This window comes from Eriocheir sinensis, chromosome 54 (genome assembly GCF_024679095.1).
Source record: "Eriocheir sinensis breed Jianghai 21 chromosome 54, ASM2467909v1, whole genome shotgun sequence".
Classification (NCBI taxonomy): domain Eukaryota; kingdom Metazoa; phylum Arthropoda; class Malacostraca; order Decapoda; family Varunidae; genus Eriocheir; species Eriocheir sinensis.
The window spans coordinates 11,701,834-11,722,616 of record NC_066562.1 but is presented as its reverse complement, the minus strand read 5'-3'; the positions used below and the strand labels follow the sequence as shown (position 1 = coordinate 11,722,616).

Below are 20,783 nucleotides of genomic sequence, written 5' to 3'. Positions count from 1 at the left end.
GAAGGAAGGGAGAGAGAAACGAAGGAAGGGAGAGAGAAACGAAGGAAGGGAGAGAGAATAAACGAAGGAAGGGAGAGAGAAACGAAGGAAGGGAGAGAGAATAAACGAAGGATGGAAGAGAGAAACGAAGGAAGGGAGAGAAAATAAACGAAGGAAGGGAGAGAGAAACGAAGGAAGGGAGATAATAAATGAAGGAAGGGAGAGAGAAACGAAGTAAGGGAGAGAGAATAAACGAAGGAAGGGAGTGAGAAACGAAGGAAGGGAGAGAGAATAAACGAAGGAGAGAGAGAGAGAGAAACGAAAGAAGGAAGAGAGAAAATAAACGAAAGAAGGAAGAGGGAAACGAAGAAAGGGAATGAAGAAAACGAAGAAAAAGATGAAAAACGAAACTACAGACAACATTACAAAGCATTCCAAGCACAAAACAACCTTGAAATCAATAAGAAGGAAAACAAACAAACAAACAAATGAAGGTGGAGATGCGAATCACTCCCTCCAGCTGCAGCATCCCTTCTCGACATGGCGACGGTCAGACTGCTCAAAAAGGTGATATATTTACGCCGTTTTCTCCCTTGCTACGCATTGTTAAACCCCATAATTCTGTGTGAATATACTTAAAGCATTCAAGATCACGTGTACAGAGTGGCAGCGGCGGGAACTAATTATAAAGGGGTTAAATAAGGGCTTGAAAAAGGGGTATACTAACTTCCTGGGTGGTGGCCGGCCGGTGTTTTTATTTTTGTGTGTTGGTGTGTTTGTGAGTGTCTTGCTGATGTTTGTGAGTGTCTTGCTGGTGCTTGTGAGTGTCTTTTGTTGGTGTTTGTTTCCTGGATATTGTGTGTTGGTGAGTGTCTTATTAGCTTAGGGTGTCGCTGGCCTGGTCAGGGATGCTGGGAGGTCGGTCCTCTCACCTGGTACTCTCACCTGGTAGGGCCCCGCAGACACTGACAGATACTCCAGTCAGGCGAACGAGTAATAAGGACCAAAATAAATAAATAAAAATAAAGTGACTGGTTAAGTGTATCTTCCTGAGGTCTATAACTGAACAAAACGACTTGTGGGATTGCTGGCAACGGAGGTCAGAGGATTGGCAGCAGGTTGTTACAAGGAGTACAGGTCATCATGGAGGAAGAGTTGTAATCAGGATTTAAACACAGGAAGACTGGGAGCATCTACATCCTCCAGCGGCAAAGAATTCCATCTTCTCACCACTCTTGAAGAAAAGAAACGTCTGCAAGCTTTAGTCTGACAATGTTGAATTTGAATCTTATATCTGTGTCCTCTGGTGCCTACATTTGGGGATAAAGTGAAAATATCAAAAGGATGAATAGAGCAAAGACCATGGAAAATCCAGTAACAATAAATCTTGTCTAAGTAGCCTGCCCTTTATGGAGAATAGTTTTAAGCAATTTAATCAGTGTTTGTAGGGCAGATCAGCTAAACCTAATACAAAAGTCTGTTCTCTTAAGTCCGACCCAAGCTGACAACATAAACCTAAACGTATTTGCAAGCCGAGTGCTGATTGGGTACTGCTATGGCTTCCAAGTTTTCTTTAACCTCTGTTTGTGTTTATCTCGCGCAGCACTTTCTGCTAATCTGCACTGTGCTTACGAACACGCTTAGGTTGATGATGTCAGCTTGGGGCAGACTTAAGTGAACAGACTTTAGCTTTGTCCATCTCCGCTGAACAGACTCAACTTGTCAAACAGACGTGTGTTGGTGAATGTCTTATTAGCTTAGGGTGTCGCAGTCCTGTGGATGTGGACTGGTTAGGGATGCTGGGAGGTCGATGTGGAGGGAGTGGAATCTTTGGCAGTGTGGAGCAGGGAGTGGAATGCTGTGTGGGGCGCCATGGGCAGTGTGGAGCAGGGAGTGGAATGCTGTGTGAGGCACCATGGGCAGTGTGGGTTCCATGTTCAGTCAGTTCACAGGGCATTGAGGCGTGTGTGTCCGATCCTCAGGCGGCCCCGGAGGTCAGCTGTGCAAGGAGTGAGTGGATGGTGGGTGTGAGGCCTATGGGTGGAGGAGGTGGAGGGCAGTGAGGGAGTCTGTAAAGAGGGAAACAGGTTGGCGTGGGGGAAGTGTTGTTGCATCATGGAGGTATTCCTTGATGGCAGAGCTCGGCCCCCAGGATTTCTTACCTGGATAGGGACACGTACGCCCCATCCATAAAACTGTGCGATGTCTCCAACCAAAACTGCAGCTGATGATTTTCACTAAGGTGGTGAGATGGTTGGCTAATTTGACATCACGAGATGGCACGGACAACTACGAATTCTATATCAATGCCCAGTCAATAACAACAATCCAAACAAAACACCCAAAAGAACAACCAAACCACTAGAACAAATTAATCAAACTCGTATAAGATCTGACCAAGATGCTTCACGCCCAGCTGGTGCTTGAAGGAATTCACTGAGGTGACAGAAACAACAGAATCCGGCAAGCTGTTCCAAATGTTGATTACTCTCAGTGAGAAGAAGCGAGCTCTCACATCAGTGTTACAACAGGGGACATAAAGCTTATAGGAGTGTCCTCTAGTGTCCCTATTGAGATTTCTCGTCAGCAAATGTTCAATATTAGGACAAAGTCAGGACTGTGGTGTGAGGCTGGCTTATTGGTGAGTGTGTGTTGGTGAATTTCTCTCATTGGTGAGTGTGTGTTGGTGAGTGTCTCTTGGTGTTTGTGTGTTGGTGAATGTTATGGTGTTTGTGTTGCCTTACGGTCAGTCCAGGAAATACACATGCCAGAATCTCTCGCCAGGACCTTCATGTTATTTAATCATAGCTCTCTATTCCCATGTCCTGGGGTCCAGCTACAATATTTACCCGTACTGCTGCATACATTCGAACTTGTCCAACTGGACCGTGGCTCATAATAGTCAAATAGCCATGCCATAGATCTAAGTGTAACGGGGAAATATTTATCTATTTAAGGACTTTTGAATATGATTTTCATATAGATGTACACGCATATATATATATATATATATATATATATATATATATATATATATATATATATATATATATATATATATATGTATATATATATATATATATATATATATATATATATATATATATATATATATACTATACTATATATATATATATATATATATATATATCAATGTATCCAAACATTCCCATTTACCTACACAATGAGTACTGATACCCTGTGTTTGTGTGTGTGTGTGTGTGTGTCTACAGGCCGGTGGGGCGGTGCGGCACTACAGCACTGCGGCCCTTCAGGATGTGGTCATCGCCAGTGCCGTCAGGACACCTATGGGCTCCTTCAGGTGAGGGGGGATCCTTCAGGTTGGGGGGGCCATCAGGGAATTGTCTTCATATATGCTTCCTTACTAATGAGACTTTCTATACAACAAAGTGAGGTCATTCTTTGTTGATTTATACCATAAGGGGCTGGCTATCATGTGCTTGAAAATACCCTAAACTTAACCTAACCTAACCTATCAAAACCCCAAACAGTTACTATAGGTCTTGACTCAGAAAATTCATATATAGTTCCTTACTAATGAGACTTTCTATACAACAAAGTGAGGTCATTTTTTGTTGATTTATACCATAGGGTGCTGGCTATCATGTGTTTGCAGGGGAGTCACTAACCTCTACCTCTGTCCCTTAGGTCATCCTTAGCATCACTGCGTGCCCCCGAGCTGGGCGCTGTGGCGGTAAAGGCGGCCGTGGAAAGGGCAAGTCTGGGGCCCAAGGATGTACAGGAGGTGAGGGGAGGAAGGAAGGGAGAGAGAGGAGGAAGAGAGAGACACAAGAGAGGAGAGAAGAATGGAGAAGGAAATAGAGAGTGGAAGAAATAGAAGAGAGGAAAGAAAGAGGGGAATGAGTTGGAAGAGGACACAGAGGAGGAGGAGGAGGAAATGAGATGAAAGGGAGAAATAGAAAAGAACAGAAAAAGAGGAGAGAAAGGGAGTGAAGGAGAAAATGGAGAAATATGGAATAGACAGTTACTAGAGAAGATGTAACACCCACCATCACCACCACCACCACTAACCTACCCCTCCCCCCCTTTCACAGGTGTACATGGGTAACGTGGTGGCGGCGATGTCAGGTCAGGCTCCGGCGAGGCAGGCGGCGCTGTTTGCTGGCTTGGACAAGACCACACCATGCACCACTATCAACAAGGTGTGTGTGTGTGTGTGTGTGTGTGTGTGTGTGTGTGTATTTACCTATTTGTATTTACGTATTTGTAGTTTGCCGGGCCCCAGCTAAGCTCTAACTGTCCCGTCTCCATATCTACATTTATCCAGCCTTTCCTTGTGTATTTACCTAGTTGTGAAATACAGGACAAGAGCTGTACAAGGCTCATGCTGTCCCATCTCCATAACACTTATTATCCAGTTTGGCTTTAAATTCATGAATCGTTGTTGCACACACAGTCTCCTCGTCAAGTCCGTTCCATGATGTTATGCTTCTGTATGGAAAACTGTATTTCCTGACGTCTCTCCTACAGTGTGTGTGTGTGTGTGTGTGTGTGTGTGCCTTTTATTCAGATTCTCTATTTCCTTGCCCTGTATACTCCTCCTTTTATTTAGTTGTGATATACAGGAAAGGGCAATCCTCAGGGTACTGCGGTCTTGACTGGCGTTTTGTGGGTACGGCGCGGTCCCCATAGATGATTAAATAATTCTTGTTTTGACTTTTGCGTCGTAAATATGTGTGTACGGCACGGTTTTGGACCCCGCATTATTTCAAAAACGCGTAAACCAAACTCGCGTAAATCGAGTTACCTGTAATACTTCATTTTCGCTTACGGATTCCCAATACCTCCCTAAACAACCCTTAAGTCCTAACATATTGCTTCCTTTTTGTTGCCCTTAACTGTTATCTCTACTGTAAAAATAAAGAGAGAAAGAAAAAAAAGAAACCACTCCCACACCTGACCTCACTCACACCTGTCCCTCCCTCCACAGGTGTGCGCGTCGGGGATGAAGGCGATCATGATGGCCTGCCAGTCCATCATGGTGGGCAGCAACCGAATCATGGTGGCGGGCGGCATGGAGAGCATGAGTAACGTCCCCTACTACATGGCCCGGGGCGACACCCCCTACGGCACCGTGACCCTGGTGGTGCGTAACAGGGGGAGGGGGATGGAAGGGTGGGAATAGGTATAGGGTGATGGTGGGGTGAGGTGGAAGACGAGTGGGATGAAGGAGGTGATGGGAACTTGGAAGGGATGAAGGAGGTGATGGGAACTTGAAAGGGATGAAGGAGGTGATGGGAACTTGAAAGGGATGAAGGAGGTGATGGGAACTTGAAAGGGGTGAAGGAGGTGATGGGAACTTGAAAGGGATGAAGGAGGTGATGGGAACTTGAAAGGGGTGAAGGAGGTGATGGGAACTTGAAAGGGATGAAGGAGGTGATGGGAACTTGGAAGGGATGAAGGAGGTGATGGGAACTTGGAAGTGGTGGAAGGGGGAGGGTTATGATGGGGTGGATTGGTAGAGTGGAAGGGAAGGGGTGTAATGGGGTGAGGGGACTGTGATCGCTGGGGTGTAGGTGTGACGGAGACTAGAATAGGCGAATGGTACTGAATTTAATGATAATAATAATGATGATAGTAATAATAATAATAAATAAATATGTTCAATCACTGAGTTGAATGAATGAATTTGTATATGAACTCACTTTGTCCCCTTCCTTTCCACCTCCCCCCTTCTTTATTTTCCTCCTCCTCCTCCTTCTTTCTTCGACCTCCTCCTTGTCTTCATCATTGTCTTTGTTGCTTACTAGTAAACTCACACCCACACACAGGTCACCCCTTCCTCCACACACAGGTCACCCCTTCCCCCACACCCAGGATGGCATAGTGTTAGATAAAGATGGTAGATAAAAAAAGATTCCGCTGCTCAGTTGCTTTTATGAATACATTTATGACACCTTTCATTCTTGAGCCACTAATCCACCCCTTCCCTTTCCTTCCACCCCCTCCACACACACCCAGGATAGTACAGTGTTAGATAAAGATGGTAGATAAAAAAAGATTCCGCTGCTCAGTTGCTTTTATGAATACATATATGACACCCATCGTTCTTGAGCCACAAATCCACCCCTTCCCTTTCCTTCCACCCCCTCCACACACACCCAGGATAGTACAGTGTTAGATAAAGATGGTAGATAAAAACAGGTTCCGCCACTCAGTCACTTTTATGAATACATTTATGACACCTTTCATTCTTGAGCCACTAATCCACCCCTTCCCTTCCCTTCCACCCCCTCCACACACACCCACCCAGGATAGTACAGTGTTAGATAAAGATAGGATCAGGTCCAGTTGTGCAGTTACTTGATAGAATACATATATGACACCCATCATTCTTGAGCCACTAATCCACTCCTTCCCTTCCCTTCCACCCCTCCACACACACACACCCAGGATAGTACAGTGTTAGATAAAGATAGGATCAGGTCCAGTTGTGCAGTTACTTGATAGAATACATATATGACACCCATCATTCTTGAGTCACTAATCCACCCCTTCCCTTCCCTTCCACCCCCTCCACACACACCCAGGATGGCATAGTGTTAGATAATGATAGTGGATAAAAATAGATAGTTACTTTTATGAATACGTTTATGACACCCATCGTTCTTGAGTCACTAATCCACCCCTTCCCTTCCACCCCCTCCACACACACCCACAGGACGGCATAGTGTTTGATGGGCTGACGGACGTTTATAACAAGATCCACATGGGCAACTGTGGGGAGAACACGGCCAAGAAGATGAGCATTACCAGGGAGGAGCAGGACCAGTTCGGTGGGTAGACTGTGTGTGTATTTACCTAGTTGTATTTACCTAGTTGTTGTTTTACAGGGCCTGGGCTTACGCTCGTGTGGTCCCGTCTCCATAATCTGTATTTGTCCAACTTTTCCTTAAAGCTTTGCACACTCTTTGTCAATACTACATCCTCACTTAGTCTGTTCCAAATCTCTATATTTCTTTGCGGGAAGCTATATTTCTTTATGTCTCTCAAGCATGTGTGTGTGTGTGTGTGTGTGTGTGTGTGTGTGTCGTTTCCTTTCCCCAGTCTTTCCAATCCCTCATGGTTCCTCCTCTCATCTGCAGCTCTCTTCTCCTCTCACCTTCCCACTCTACCTCTCTTTCTTTTTTTTGTTTTTTCAATCTCCTTCCTTCATCATTCATCTTCCTCCTCCTTCCCTGTCCTTCTTTCCAATCCCTCATCTTCCCTTTTCCATCATCTACATCTCTTTCATTCCATTCTAATTATGTGTATTGCGTTATTTCACTTTCCTCCCCACCCACATCCTCACCTCCACATCTTCCACAGCGCTTGAGAGTTACCGGCGGTCAGCGGAGGCGTGGAAGAGCGGAGCCATGGCGGAGGAGATCGTGCCGGTGACCATTAAGGGGAAGAGGGGGAAGCCGGATACTGTTGTCGGGGAGGACGAGGAGTACAAGAAGGTCAACCCAGAGAAGTTCACCAAGCTGGCAACCGTATTTCAGGTGAGGAGGAGGAGGGGAGGGGAAGGGAGGAGGGAGGGAAGAGAAGGGAAGAAAGATAGAAGGGGAACTGAAGGAGAAGGATCAGAGGAATTGAAGAGTGAGAGGGAAGGGATTTAGGAGGAAAGAGAAGGGAAGGAAAGATAGAAGGAGAAGGATGGGAGGGAAGGATGAGAGAAGTGGAGGAGTGAGAGAGGGAAGGGATTGAGGAGGAAAGAGAAGGGAAGGAAAGATCGAAGGAGAAGAAGTTAAGGAAAAGGATGGGAGGAATGGAGGAGTGAGAGAGAGAAGGGAAGGAAAGAAGAGTGAGGAAGAGAGGAGGAGGAGGAGAACTGAAGGAAAGGGATGAGAGAGGGAAGGGATTAAGGAGGAAAGAGGAGAAGGGAAGGAAAGAAGATTAAGGAAGAGAGGAGGAGGAAGAGAACTGAAGGAAAAGGGAGAAGAGAAGGGAGAGGGAGAGGGTAAAAAACATGGGTGGTTAGGTGGAGTAATGGGAAGGGAGGAGGAGTAAGAAGGAGAAAAGAAGAGCTGCCTCCTCTCCTATACAAAAATCAATACATGAGAAAAACGTATCCTCTCACCCACATCCATAATCCACATCCACTCATCCACCTACAGCGTGAGGGCGGGACGGTCACAGCCGGCAATGCATCCACCTTGAACGATGGAGCCGCCGCGTGTGTGTTGATGAGCGGAGAGGCGGCTGCGGCGGCTGGTGTGACCCCCATAGCCAGGGTGGTGGGCTTCTGTGATGCTGCGACGGACCCCATTGACTTCCCCATTGCTCCAGCATTTGCCACGAACAAGGTAATGGATCCTCCCCTGACACACACACTCCCTTACTCCCAGCATCTTTCCTTACAATGTTATCCACGCTCATTCTCTCCTAATAATGTCAAACAAGGTAATGGATCCTCCCCTGACACACACCCTCCCTTACTGCCATCACCTACTCTCTTTACAAGGTTATCCACACTCATTCTCCTAATAATGCCTCGGCCCTTACCTTTACGGACCTCAGTATAACAAATTTTAGCTTTAACAAACTTTTTTTTCCTTTCCGTTACATGTAGGGATTTACTGAATAAAATCAATAATTGCGGTTAGTTTTAATTCCTCTGTGTGGGTGTAGTATTTGTGATGACTGCATGTACGTAAATATGCAATGTTATATATACATACCAAAAGTTTTAACCCCTCGGATGAAGGGCCGCATTAAAAGTTAAACCCGAGAAGTTTTGGGTCCCTACAAAGGTCAGTTTAGGGGTTGTATTACGAGTCCAATCCGAGAAGTTTTGGGTCCCTACAGAGTTATTCATCCCGAACTCTGTAGGGACCTGAAACTTCTCGTATTGGACTTGTAGCACAGCCCCTAAACCGACCTTTGTAGGGACCTGAAACTTCTCATATTTGACTTGTAATACGGCCCATAATGTCACCTGTTTCCCTCAATTGGTTTGTTAAAGTGAGTGTTTACTGTATTTATCCCTCACCCCCTTCTACTCCCCCTCCTCCCCCTCTACCCTGCCCCACACTCACCCATCCCTCCCCACAGCTGTTGGAGCAGACCGGGAAGAGCGTGGGAGACGTGGCGCTGTGGGAGGTCAACGAGGCGTTCTCCGTGGTGGTGCTGGCCAACATGAAGATGTCCAACCTTGACCCGGCCAAGGTCAACGTGCATGGGGGTGCCGTCTCCCTTGGACACCCCATTGGGTAAGTCTGGTGTCAGGGGAGGGGACGAGTTTTGGGGTTGGGTTGAAATTGGGAATGATTTTTAGGTTGAGTTGAAATTGGGAATGGTTTTTGGGATGGGTTGAAATTGGGAATATTTTTAGGGTTCGGTTAAAATTGGGAACGATTTTGGGGTTGGGTTGAAATTGGAAACGATTTTGGGGTTGGGTTGAAATTAGGAATGATTTTGGGGATGGGTTGAAATTGGGTTGGTAGTTATGGGTGAGTTTCTGCCTTATTTTATTCATCATTTCATTTATTTTATTTTATTGTCCTGTGAAACTATCCTTCATCTCTCTTCTCCCCTCTAATATATCTAACCTCCCCCTCTCCCCACTGTGATATCCCCTTCCTTCTCCCCACACCCACACTAACATCCCTATTTTATCTCATTCCCTATTTATTGTCCTGTGAATTTGTCCCTCTTCTCTCCTTTTCTCCCCTCTAATTTATCTTACCTCCCCCCTCTCCCCACTGTGATATCCCCTTCCTTCTCCCCACACCCACACTAACATTCCTATTTTATCTCATTCCCTATTTATTGTCCTGCAAATTTGTCCCTCTTCTGTCCCTTCTCCCCTCCAATTAATCTTACCTCCCCCCTCTCCCCACTGTGATATCCCCTTCCTTCTCCCCACACCCACACAAACATTTCCTATTCCATCTAGTTCCCTATTTATTGTCCTGTGAATTTGTCCCTCTTCTGTCCCTTTCTCCCCTCTCATTTATCTTAACTCCCCCCTCTCCCCACTGTGATATCCCCTTCCTTCTCCCCACACATACTATCCTTTCCTATTTCCTCCCATTCCCACCCACTCACCATGCAAATTTGTACCTCTTCTCTCCCTTCTCCCCTCCTATTTATCTTAACCTCCCCGCTTGCCCCTCTGTGATATCCCCTTCCCTCTCCCCACACCCACAAACATATCCTTTTCCTTCCACGTTCCCGCTCACTCACCATGTCCTCCCGCCCACAGCATGTCAGGTGCCCGCATTGTGGTCCACCTGGCTCACTCCCTGAAGGCGGGTCAGCTTGGCGTGGCTTCCATCTGCAACGGGGGCGGGGGAGCATCTGCCATTATGATAGAGAAGCTGTGAGTACGCTGAGGGGCCCTTCTTCTGCTTCATCCTCATCAATGGTTTCTTCTGTGATTTTTCCTGTTATTGTGATTAAAAGACTTGATTTCTTTATTATTATTATTATTATTTCTTTCTATATCTCTCTTCTTACTCTTGTTTCTTTTATTCTATTCTTTTCCCTCTTATTCTTTCTCCTGTACTTAACACTTAATTTTTTCTTCTTCCTTCTTGTTCTTGTTTTTTATCTCGTTCTTCTTGTTCTTCTTCTTTGTTTTCCTCTGGTTCCTTTTCTTCACTTGTCTCTCCAACTTTCCTTTCTTTATCCTGTTTCTTTTCCTTCTTTTCCTCTTCTTCTCTTTCTTCTTTGATTTCCTCTTTGTCTTCATTATTTTCTTTGTTGCTGGCTCGTAAACTCTCTTTCTTTGATGTCTTTTTCTTCTTCATCTTCTTAATTTTCTTCTTCATTTTTCTACTTCTTCTTCTCCTTACCTCCTCTTCTTCTTGTTCTTCTTCTTCTTACCTCCTCTTCTTTCCTCTTCTTCTTCTTCTTCCTCTTCTTCTTTTCCTCCATGGCCCACCTCCCTGATTTGCTGTTTGGGTTTGCGTAAAGAAAATGTACAGTGAGTTTCTGTTGACCGTCAAATCCATTATACAGTTCGCAGCTCAATGTTGAAAGATGAAAAAAAGGTGTATTAGACACTTCCCTGTATAAAATAAAGTGTGATTCAGTGTGTGTAAGTGTGAGTGAGTGATTAGAAGTGTGATTTGTTAGTGTACGTAAGTGTGTGTGTGTGTGTGTGTTGGTTAGCAGTGTCACAATATTCCAAGAAACAAAAGAAGAAAAAAAATAGTCACTTCACGTATAATAATATAATGAGAAAGAACAAAACAAAAACAAAACAATAGGCGTCTATCTAACTACAGTATGCTCAGAAGTTTCTCCCAGGCAATGCTTTCACTTGTATGTCTTTAAATAAGTGTGCTACAGTGTGTTCAGAAGTATTCAGTCAGTGAGTTTTTTAGTATATGTTTAAATGAAGCCATGGTTTTGCTACAGTCCGTCAAAAAAAGTATATTTCAGTCTATAACTTTGCACACAACAGCATTAAACAAAAGTATAAGTTTAGCCATGAGTTTACTACAGTGTGTCAAAAAAAGTATGCTTCAAACCACCATTTTGCTATGCTCTTAAAAACACAGTTACATAATTACAAAACAAACAAACAAGCAAGCAAACAAGCACTATATTAGCCTCCTACAGCATTTCCAAAAGTCTAAGTCACTCCGCCAACTACTACTACTACAGGGTGTTCAAAAAAGTATGCCAGCTTCCGATCACATGTTTGAAAGTTTGGATATAAGTGAATTTCTTTGTGTATATGAGTCGAGAATTTCTACACTTGACGCGAATTGGTGAGTCAGTCAATTGGTGAATCAGTCAATCGGTGAGTCAGTCAATTGGTGAGTCAGTCAATTGGTGAGTCAGTCAATTGGTGAATCAGTCAATCGGTGAGTCAGTCAATTGGTGAATCAGTCAATCAGTGAGTCAGTCAATTGGTGAGTCAGTCAATTGTTAAGTCAGTCAGTTGGTGAGTCAGTCAGTTGATCAGTAGTTTGGTGTAATAACAATGGTGATGGGTGTGGGTGTAAGGGTGTAGCTACTAATTATAACAATCTCATTCACACACACCTGTATATTCAGTATTTTGTAGACTAATCATAATAAAAAGTTGTATTTTCGCAGTATGGTTCTTCTTTCATTGACCTGTGTTAGTGGGGTGATTCCTTCTTCATTCTTCTTTCAATCTTCTATCTTTATATCTTGTCTGCTTGTGGATTGATTCTTCTTTCTTTCATCTAATTCATTCTTTCTTACTATCTTTCTGTCTCTTCCTTCTTTGATCTATGTTAGTGGGGTGATTCTTTCCTTGTTCTTTCAATCTTCTATCTTAATATCTTGTCTATTTGTGGATTGATTCTTCTTTCATCTAATTCATTCTATCTTACTTTCTTTATGTCTCTTTTTTCATTGACCTGTGTTAGTGGGGTGATTCTTTCCTTCTTTCTTCTTTCAATCTTCTATCTTAATATCTTGTCTATTTGTGGATTGATTCTTCTTTCTTTCATCTAATTCATTCTTTCTTACTATCTTTGTGTCTCTTCTTTGACATATGTTAGTGATGCAATTCTTTCCTCTTTCTACTTTCATGTATTTCATTCTTCTATCTTAATATCTTGTCTTTATGAGTGTTGATACCTCCAAAAATATGACAATGCTCTAATATTTGCTCTGTGCTGTCCCTAGAATGAATGCCAAGGTTCCTCTCTCTCTCTCCTCTCCTCCCCCATACAACACTACCCCTCCTTCCTCCTCCCCTTCAGAGCCCCCCCCAGGAAAAGCGGAACTGTGCCCACCCTCACCCTCTTCACTAAGGACTACTGCCCCCTCTGTGACGTGGCCCTGGAGGTGAGTGGCACTATCCGGCACTGTTTTATTGGTTGGTTGGTTGATTGAAGATTTTTTTTGTGTGAGTGTGTGGTTTTGGGAGTGGGAGAGTGGAAGAGGAAAGGTGGAGGTGGAGCCATTATGATAGAGCTGTGAGTACACTGAGGGGCCCTTCTTCTTCACCTGGATCTGGATAATAATGCGCAGGGCACCCGTACAGGTACATAACACGCATATTTGTGTTGGCTGTTCGGGGGACGGGGGAGCCGAGTGTGCAGGGGAGGGAAGTGAATCAAGTGTAATTGTTAGTGTTGGTGTGTTGTGGTGACAAGTGAGTGTGTATTTGTTTTCTGAATGAGTCTATTGTACCGCAGTCTAAAATCTGTTGAGGGAGGCTGTTCCAGTCACGTATGGTGCGTGGAAAGTATGAGTGCTTGTTTGCGTCAGTGTTAGTGTGATATGTTTGGTATTTATGGATGTGTGTGTTACGAGTACGTTGACTGTTTGTGTTGTGTAGGTATGTTTGTGGGTCAATGTCGTTGTGAGTGTTTGTGATCTTGTAAGTAAATGTAACTGTGTGCTTGTCTGCGTATGTGAAGAGGTTCCAAGCGCAGACAAGGATCAGACATACGCATCATCTTAATCAATGGTTTTTGTTTGATTTTTCCTTTGATTTTTCTTTCTTTCTATTTCTTTCTTTTTATTATTATTTCTTTCCTCTTATTCTTATTTCATCTGTGGTGAGGATGGAAGGGGAGGATATGATAGGAAGAGGAAGGGAATGGTCAAGTTGGATGGGAGGGAGAGGAAAGGGGTGAAGGGTAGCCCACCTCTCAACTCTTTCCTCCTCTCTCCCCAATCTTTACTCACCCATCACCCCATTACATCTGCCATCCCTTCCCTTCCCCTTCTTCATTTCCCTCTGTAGTGGGGCAACTATGCCTGATGAACAAGCCTCCCATAACCCACTTAGCCAGGGGGTTACCTCTTTGGCCAACTCGGTAAGGAGTGGCTCTCACGGGTTCAATCCCAGGCAGCCGGGGAATACCCTCTCCTGGTTGTGATTAATTTCTCATGTGTTTCGATACATGCAGAGGACGTGTGGGACAGTAATAGAAGAAAAAGAAAGGAATCTCTTCTCTTTATAAACTCCTCTTCCTTCCCTTCCTCTCCCATCCCCAGTCAATCATATCACCCCTTCCCATTCTGTCTTTTACCCCCTTCACCCCTTCCCACCCTTACCCACCCACATCACCCCTTTCTCCTACCCTTCACCTTCTCGTCCCTTCTCACACCTCCCTCACCCCCACATCACCCGTCTCCTCTACCCTTTACCCCTTCCCATCACCCTTTCATCCCTTCCCCTCACACCTCTGTCCAATTCACCCCATCATCCTTCTCATCCCTTCTCACCCCTCCCAGGTCCTCCATCCCCTACTGGCACAAGTTCACCTGGAGACCGTGGACATCGAGGCACCTGGTAACGAGCGATGGTTGGCACTCTATGGCACCGAGATACCTGTGTTCCACCTGGAGGGCCGCTACCTGATGAAGCACCGCGCCGACCCTCACCTGCTGGCCCGCAAGATTAGGGAGTTTAAGGACAGGTGAGAGAGTTGGTCAGTGTGTGTGTGTGTTTGTGTGTTTTCTTATAAGGACAGGTGAGAAAGTGAGAGCGAGTGTGTGTGTCTATGTGTGTGTGTGTGTTTTTCTCTTCTTCTTCCTCTTTTTATCAGTCTTTCTTCTTCTCTTCTTCTTCCTCCTTTTTTATCAATCTTTCTTCTCTTCTTCCTCATCCTCCTCTTATTATCAATCTTCTTCTTTTTATCTATCTTTTTCTTCTTTCTCTTATTATCAATCTTTCTTCCTCTCATTATCAATCTTTCTTCTTCTTCCTCCTCTTATTATCAATCTCTCTTCCTCTTCTTCCTCCTCTTATTATCAATCTTTCTTCCTCTCATTATCAATCTTTCTTCTTCTTCCTCTTCCTCCTCTTATTATCAATCTCTCCTCCTCTTCTTCCTCCTCTTATTATCAATCTTTCTTCTTCCTCTTATTATCAATCTTTCTTCTTCTTCCTCTTATTATCAATCTTTCTTCTTCTTCCTCTTATTATCAATCTTTCTTCTTCTTCCTCTTATTATCAATCTTTCTTCTTCTTCCTCTTATTATCAATCTTTCTTCTTCCTCCTCTTATTATCAATCCTTCTTCTCTTCTTCCTCTTATTATCAATCTTTCTTCTTCTTCCTCCTCTTTTTATGTCTTTCTCCTTCTTCCTCCTCCTCTTATTATCAATCTCTCCTTCTCCTCCTCTTCTTCCTTCCCTTATTATCATTCTTTCTTCTCTTCTTCCTCCTCTTATTATCATTCTTTCTTCTCCTCTTCTTCCTCCTCTTATTATCAATCTCTCTTCTTATCATTTCATTTTATTTATTATTATTTATTTTATTTATTATTGATGAAGCCCAAACCACATTAATAAGTAGGCACAGATTCTATAAGTGGGTATAAGTAAAAATAGTAGGTCATATATATTCATTTATTCACCATTCATTCATCAACATCACAGACTTAGTAACATATAAAAGGTGACTTATTACAGGACAGAGTGAAGTGAATGATCTCAACAGGTGTGTGTGTGTAGGACAGGTAAAGTACAGGTCGTAAAGCTTAGTAATCATAGGCAGGTTGATTAGTGATACACCTGTTGTCTAGTCCTCCTCACCTACCTGCCTCCCACCTGTACTGCATTTAATAGCTTTGCCAATAATAATAATGTCGCTTTTAACACTGAAATTCATTAACTCGCATTAACGTTAACAAATCCAGTTATCAAGCGAAAGATAATAACAAAAACAATAATATGATAAACTAGAATAAAAATATGAATAACAATAACATTACTAAAAGCTTTCCGTTCTCCGAGTCTTCAATTTCCTGTCAGTTAGTCGTTCTTGCATCATATTGGCCGAGGCTGGAGGCGTGCGATTGGTTGAGCCAGGCGGGGGAAGGGCTGTGACTGGCTGGGAGTTGAGGCAGGAAGGCAGCTGATTGGGTGATGGAGGCAGGTGGCTATAGGTGTCTTTGGTCCTGAGGGAGAGAGAAAGAGAAATAATATGAGAGGGAGAGAGAGAGGGGGAATTAATGAGAGAGAGAGAGAGAGAGAGAGAGAGAGAGAGAGAGAGAGACAGAGACTTAATAAGAGTTTGTATCAGTAAATTCGTAAGGGCATTAACTTAACATCTCACAACATCAACATCGAATCAACTTGCATATATGACGTCTGGGAATCAACTTTCAACCGACATGTAATATATTTAGCTTTCGTTCATCTCGTACTCATCCTTTCACCAATAGCAGAGTTCATAAATAATAGAAAACCACATAGATTAAAAAACTCATTCAGTGTATATATAAGAGAAATGAAAGGCTCATTCAGTGTACGTATATAAAAGGGAATTAAAAAGTTCATTCAGTGTATATATAAAAGAGAGAGACAGTCAAGGTTTTTAGGTTCCCAGTGAAGAGAAAAAATTAGTCTACTTCCTTCACTGCTAACACTTAACACAATCTCACTCTTTCCACAGCTTGCAAGAGATGAGATAGAGAAGAAGGAACAGAGGAGAGGAATGGAGGAAGAAGAAAAGAAGAAAGATTGATCATACAAGAAGGAAGACGACGAAGAATATGAAGAAAAGGGCAGTGAGAGAGAGAGAGAGAGAGTAGTATTTATTTGGCTGGGGGGGCATGTGACTGTTGGGTTTGTACACATACTGTGGGGTGACATCCTGTGGGGTCCTGTGGGCTGAGGTGAGAGAGAGAGAGAGAGAGAGAGAGAGAGAGAGAGAGAGAGAGAGAGAGAGAGAGAGAGCGGGGCTTGTGTCTGTGTGGTTTGTAAACATACTGTGTGGTGACATCCTGTGGGGTCCGAGGTGAGAGAGAGAGAGAGAGAGAGTAGTATTTATTTGGCTGTGGGGGCATGTGACTGTGGGGTTTGTACACATACTGTGGGGTGACATCCTGTGGGGTCCTGTGGGCTGAGGTGAGGAGAGAGAGAGAGAGAGAGAGAGAGAGAGAGAGAGAGTAGTATTTATTTGGCTGGGGGGGCATGTGACTGTGGGGTTTGTACACATACTGTGGGGTGACATCCTGTGGGGTCCTGTGGGCTGAGGTGAGGAGAGAGAGAGAGAGAGAGAGAGAGAGAGAGAGAGAGAGTAGTATTTATTTGGCTGGGGGGGCATGTGACTGTGGGGTTTGTACACATACTGTGGGGTGACACATCCTGTGGGGTCCTGTGGGGTGAGGCTAGTGAGAGAGAGTGAGAGAGAGAGAGAGAGAGAGAGAGAGAGAGAGTAGTATTTATTTGGCTGGGGGGGCATGTGACTGTGGGGTTTGTACACATACTGTGGGGTGACATCCTGTGGGGTCCTGTGGGCTGAGGCAGTGAGAGAGAGAGAGAGAGAGAGAGAGTAGTATTTATTTGGCTGGGGGGGCATGTGACTGTGGGGTTTGTACACATACTGTGGGGTGACATCCTGTGGGGTCCTGTGGGCTGAGGTGAGGTGAGAGAGAGAGAGAGAGAGAGAGAGAGAGAGAGAGAGAGAGAGAGAGAGAGAGAGAGAGTAGTATTTATTTGGCTGGGGGGGCATGTGACTGTGGGGTTTGTACACATACTGTGGGGTGACATCCTGTGGGGTCCTGTGGGCTGAGGTGAGGTGAGGTGAGAGAGAGAGAGAGAGAGAGAGAGAGAGAGAGAGAGAGAGAGAGAGAGAGAGAGAGACAGTAGATATTTATTTGGCTGGGGGCATGTGACTGTGGGGTTTGTACACACACTGTGGGGTGAGATCCTGTGGGGTCCTGTGGGTTGAGGTGGTGAGAGAGAGAGAGAGAGAGAGAGAGAGAGAGACTGTGGGGTTTGTACACATACTGTGGGGTGACATCCTGTGGGGTCCTGTGGGCTGAGGGAGAGAGAGAGAGAGAGAGAGAGAGAGAGAGAGAGAGAGAGAGAGAGAGAGAGAGAGAGAGAGAGAGAGAGAGAGAGAGAGAGAGAGAGAGATATTTATTTGGGTGGGGGGGCATGTGACTGTGGGGTTTGTACACATACTGTGGGGTGACATCCTGTGGGGTCCTGTGGGCTGAGGTGAGAGAGAGAGAGAGAGAGAGAGAGAGAGAGAGAGAGAGAGAGAGAGAGAGAGAGAGAGAGAGAGAGAGAGAGAGAGAGAGAGAGAGAGAGAGAGAGAGAGAGAGTAGTATTTATTTGGCTGGGGGGGCATGTGACTGTGGGGTTTGTACACATACTGTGGGGTGACATCCTGTGGGCTGAGGTGAGGTGAGAGAGAGAGAGAGAGAGAGTGAGAGAGAGAGAGAGAGAGAGAGAGAGAGAGAGAGTAGTATTTATTTGGCTGGGGGGGCATGTGACTGTGGGGTCCTGTGAGGTGAGGTGAGAGAGAGTTAATTTTCTCATACCTTCAAGGGACAGAGAAATGACAGCCATTTTACAACTTCAATTTGCATAGACAGAATTTAACACTGACTGCCACAGCCATGTATATGATATTAAAGACTTTCCATATATTATTTGTACATCCTTGACCATAACAAAGCCATTCTTATCGTGTCGTTTAAAACCGTCATCTCGTAACTGATCATCCTGCCAGTAAGTGTGGCGAGTGTGGCGAAGACCTGCGATATTACTGTTTTTCAAGACAATAACATCGCCGAGCTTCACCACACTGCTCACACTTACTTGCAGAATAACCATTTACAACATGACGAGGTTTTTATCTATAACATGATGAGAACAGCTTCATTACGCCTAAATACGTATGAATGATATATATGGACATGTCTTTAATATCATCTTGCATGGCTATGGGGATCAGTGTCAAATTCTTGCTCAAATTGGTGTTGAAAAATACCTGTTACCTCTCTGCCTCTTGAGGTTATAAGAAAATTAAGATTCTGGTGCAATTGTCATCTATTTGCCCTGCTATCAACTACTTCCCTCACTTAGAAGGTCCGATGAGCTGGAAGGTCACCACGCTGGGGGCCGCCCTAGTGCCTTACCTGATGCCTTGGACCCACTGTGGACAGGAAGGTGATTGTGTTGACCTCGCTTACATTCCTGGAAGCTGGCAATGCTTATAATCAACCTGCAATGGCATATGCAGTGTATATATACATTGGAGAATTTACAATTTCTTCACAGCATTATTGTAGTTTCTCTAATGTATATATGTGTACACCATATGTGCCCCTGTGGGTTGATTAAAAGTTTCTCCAGCCACCGTGAGTGTCAGTAGGGCCACCTTCGCCTTCATGTCCACAAGGGGGGCGGGGCGTCAGGTGTGGGCTGCAGACGTAACCTTCAGAGCGGTGACCTTGTAGCTTATCGGTGGCACAGTTGGTTTGCTGCCCATACTTCTACTCAGAGGGCCAGGGCTTGATCCCCGGCACTCACTGGTGTTAGATTACTCTGCTACTACTATTACTACTACTACTGCTACTACACAAACACACATTGCAATTGATCTCAAAGTGAATGTAAATCTCATGTACAAACTGTATATTCAGATGAACCAAATATAGTTTTCCTTAATGAATAGTGAATGACTTTACTTCCTCCTCTGGGCTGGTGTGGAAAAGGTGAACAATAATAATAATGATAATAAAAAATACTAATATATAATAGTTGAATACTACTCCTACTACTGCTACTGCTGAGATACATGGCAGGATGGAAGGTCAAGCAGTGAAGTGGGGTTGAGGACCTTTCTGTTAAATTGAGGCAGAGAAGACTGAGATGGTTTGGACATGTGAAAAGGGCAGAGGGGGGTGTGTTAGATGAGGTGGAGGAGTTGAGAGTTGAGGGACGACGGCCAGTGTTCAGGAAGGCCTAAGAAAAAGTGGAGCAGATGGAGGATTGGAATATATTGGGAATAGAGGAATATATAGCACAAGATCGACATGTGGAGGAGAATCATCGCCCGTCCAACCCCGCCTTGAATATGAAAATATGGACGTTAACCCTTGACTGCGGATTTCCCACAAGAAGACATCACCAAGCTACAGGAATGGAACAAAAAGTGGCTGCTACAATTCAATGAGGAAAAATGTAAAGTCCTGCACCTTGGGAGAGGATATCCAGCACACCAGTACCACATGGGAAACACTCCACTATCCACCACAGAAGCAGAGAAGAACCTGGGAGTATAAGTAACCAGGCTACCAATGAAAGCCGAATCCGTACCAATCGCAGCGGACGGGTTGAACGACAATGATGAATACTATTACTACAAGTGTTGCCAATTCTAACCTTTCTTCAGGAGAGCGCCCGAAGCTGCTGGAGTAGTGTGTCAATGGTCATGCCCTGCTGCCCTGCCACCCTTTCCTCACCCCTCCCTACCACCCTCACCCCAGTCTGAGGTTGTGGGAAGCCAGGCCAGTGTGCTCCTCCTCTCCCCTTCACCCCCCCTCCTCCTCCTCCTCCAGCTCCGACACACCCTCCATTGCTGTGTGCGTCTGTCCGTGTGTGTATCCTGTGTATGTGGTTATTCATGTGCGTGTGTATGTGTACCTTTGCCGTGTCCGTGTGCGCGTAGCCACTGCTGTTTGGTCTATGTGCGTGTATCTTCACAGCGTTCGTGTGTACGTGGTTACTGTGCGGCCTGTGTATGTGTAGCCTGTGTGCGTCTGTGTGCATGTGTCTGTATGGGGGTGAGGCTGTGGGGGGGTGTATCCTGGGTGGGGGGAGGGGTGGGGGGTGGCCATTGGGGTGTAGGTGTGCAGGGAGGGGTGTCCAGGGGGGGAGGGGGCTGGGGGGACCGCCTGTATATATAACTGTTACATGGGGGCCTGAGCGAGGGGGGGGCGGGGGGCAGGGGGGGTTTGGGGGTGTGAGGTGAATGAGGTGAGGGGTGGGGAGGGGGTGAGGGGGCAGCAGGTGGGGGGAAGGGGGAGCAGGGACCCCCCAACTCTCCCTCCTCTTGGGATCTGAAATAAAAATAATGAAAATAATAAAAAA

At 45.0% G+C, this 20,783-nt stretch overlaps 2 protein-coding genes and 1 long non-coding RNA gene across 17 annotated transcripts in view; 1 reads left to right on the top strand and 2 right to left on the bottom strand.

Moving 5' to 3' along the window:
* The first annotated feature begins 471 nt into the window (after positions 1-471).
* On the top strand, positions 472-16,464 carry LOC126983811 (acetyl-CoA acetyltransferase, mitochondrial-like). Its single transcript, XM_050836945.1, has 13 exons — positions 472-546; positions 3,213-3,301; positions 3,649-3,745; positions 4,056-4,163; positions 4,952-5,107; positions 6,683-6,797; positions 7,330-7,505; positions 8,121-8,309; positions 9,058-9,215; positions 10,211-10,327; positions 12,696-12,780; positions 14,182-14,366; positions 16,348-16,464. Exons 1-13 carry the CDS (start codon positions 520-522, stop codon positions 16,364-16,366), a joined length of 1,521 nt encoding a protein of 506 aa, XP_050692902.1. The 5' UTR covers positions 472-519; the 3' UTR covers positions 16,367-16,464.
* LOC126983814 (uncharacterized) lies at positions 10,345-12,666 on the bottom strand. The gene is made up of 2 exons (XR_007736260.1): positions 10,834-12,666; positions 10,345-10,802 (listed from the first exon to the last, which is right to left on the bottom strand). It is a non-coding gene; the product is annotated as an uncharacterized LOC126983814 (long non-coding RNA).
* LOC126983810 (protein still life, isoform SIF type 1-like) overlaps positions 15,286-20,783 on the bottom strand; it is a 192,422-nt gene continuing 186,924 nt past the window's right edge. For all 15 annotated transcript variants that reach the window (XM_050836935.1, XM_050836929.1, XM_050836932.1 and 12 more), the window contains 2 exons: positions 20,076-20,752; positions 15,286-15,850 (listed from right to left, as the gene is read on the bottom strand). In XM_050836935.1, coding sequence (XP_050692892.1) covers positions 20,082-20,752 — 671 coding nt within the window. In that variant the 3' untranslated portion in view covers positions 15,286-15,850; positions 20,076-20,081. The remainder of the gene's footprint in view (positions 15,851-20,075; positions 20,753-20,783) is intronic.

Bases quoted from the DNA above. Each gene is read 5' to 3' on its own strand.
- LOC126983811 (XM_050836945.1), top strand. From the start codon at position 520: ATGGCGACGGTCAGACTGCTCAAAAAG. The intron at 5,108-6,682 runs GTGCGTAACAGG...ACACACCCACAG, and splicing joins ACGGCACCGTGACCCTGGTG to GACGGCATAGTGTTTGATGG. The intron at 10,328-12,695 runs GTGAGTACGCTG...CCTCCCCTTCAG, and splicing joins GCCATTATGATAGAGAAGCT to AGCCCCCCCCAGGAAAAGCG.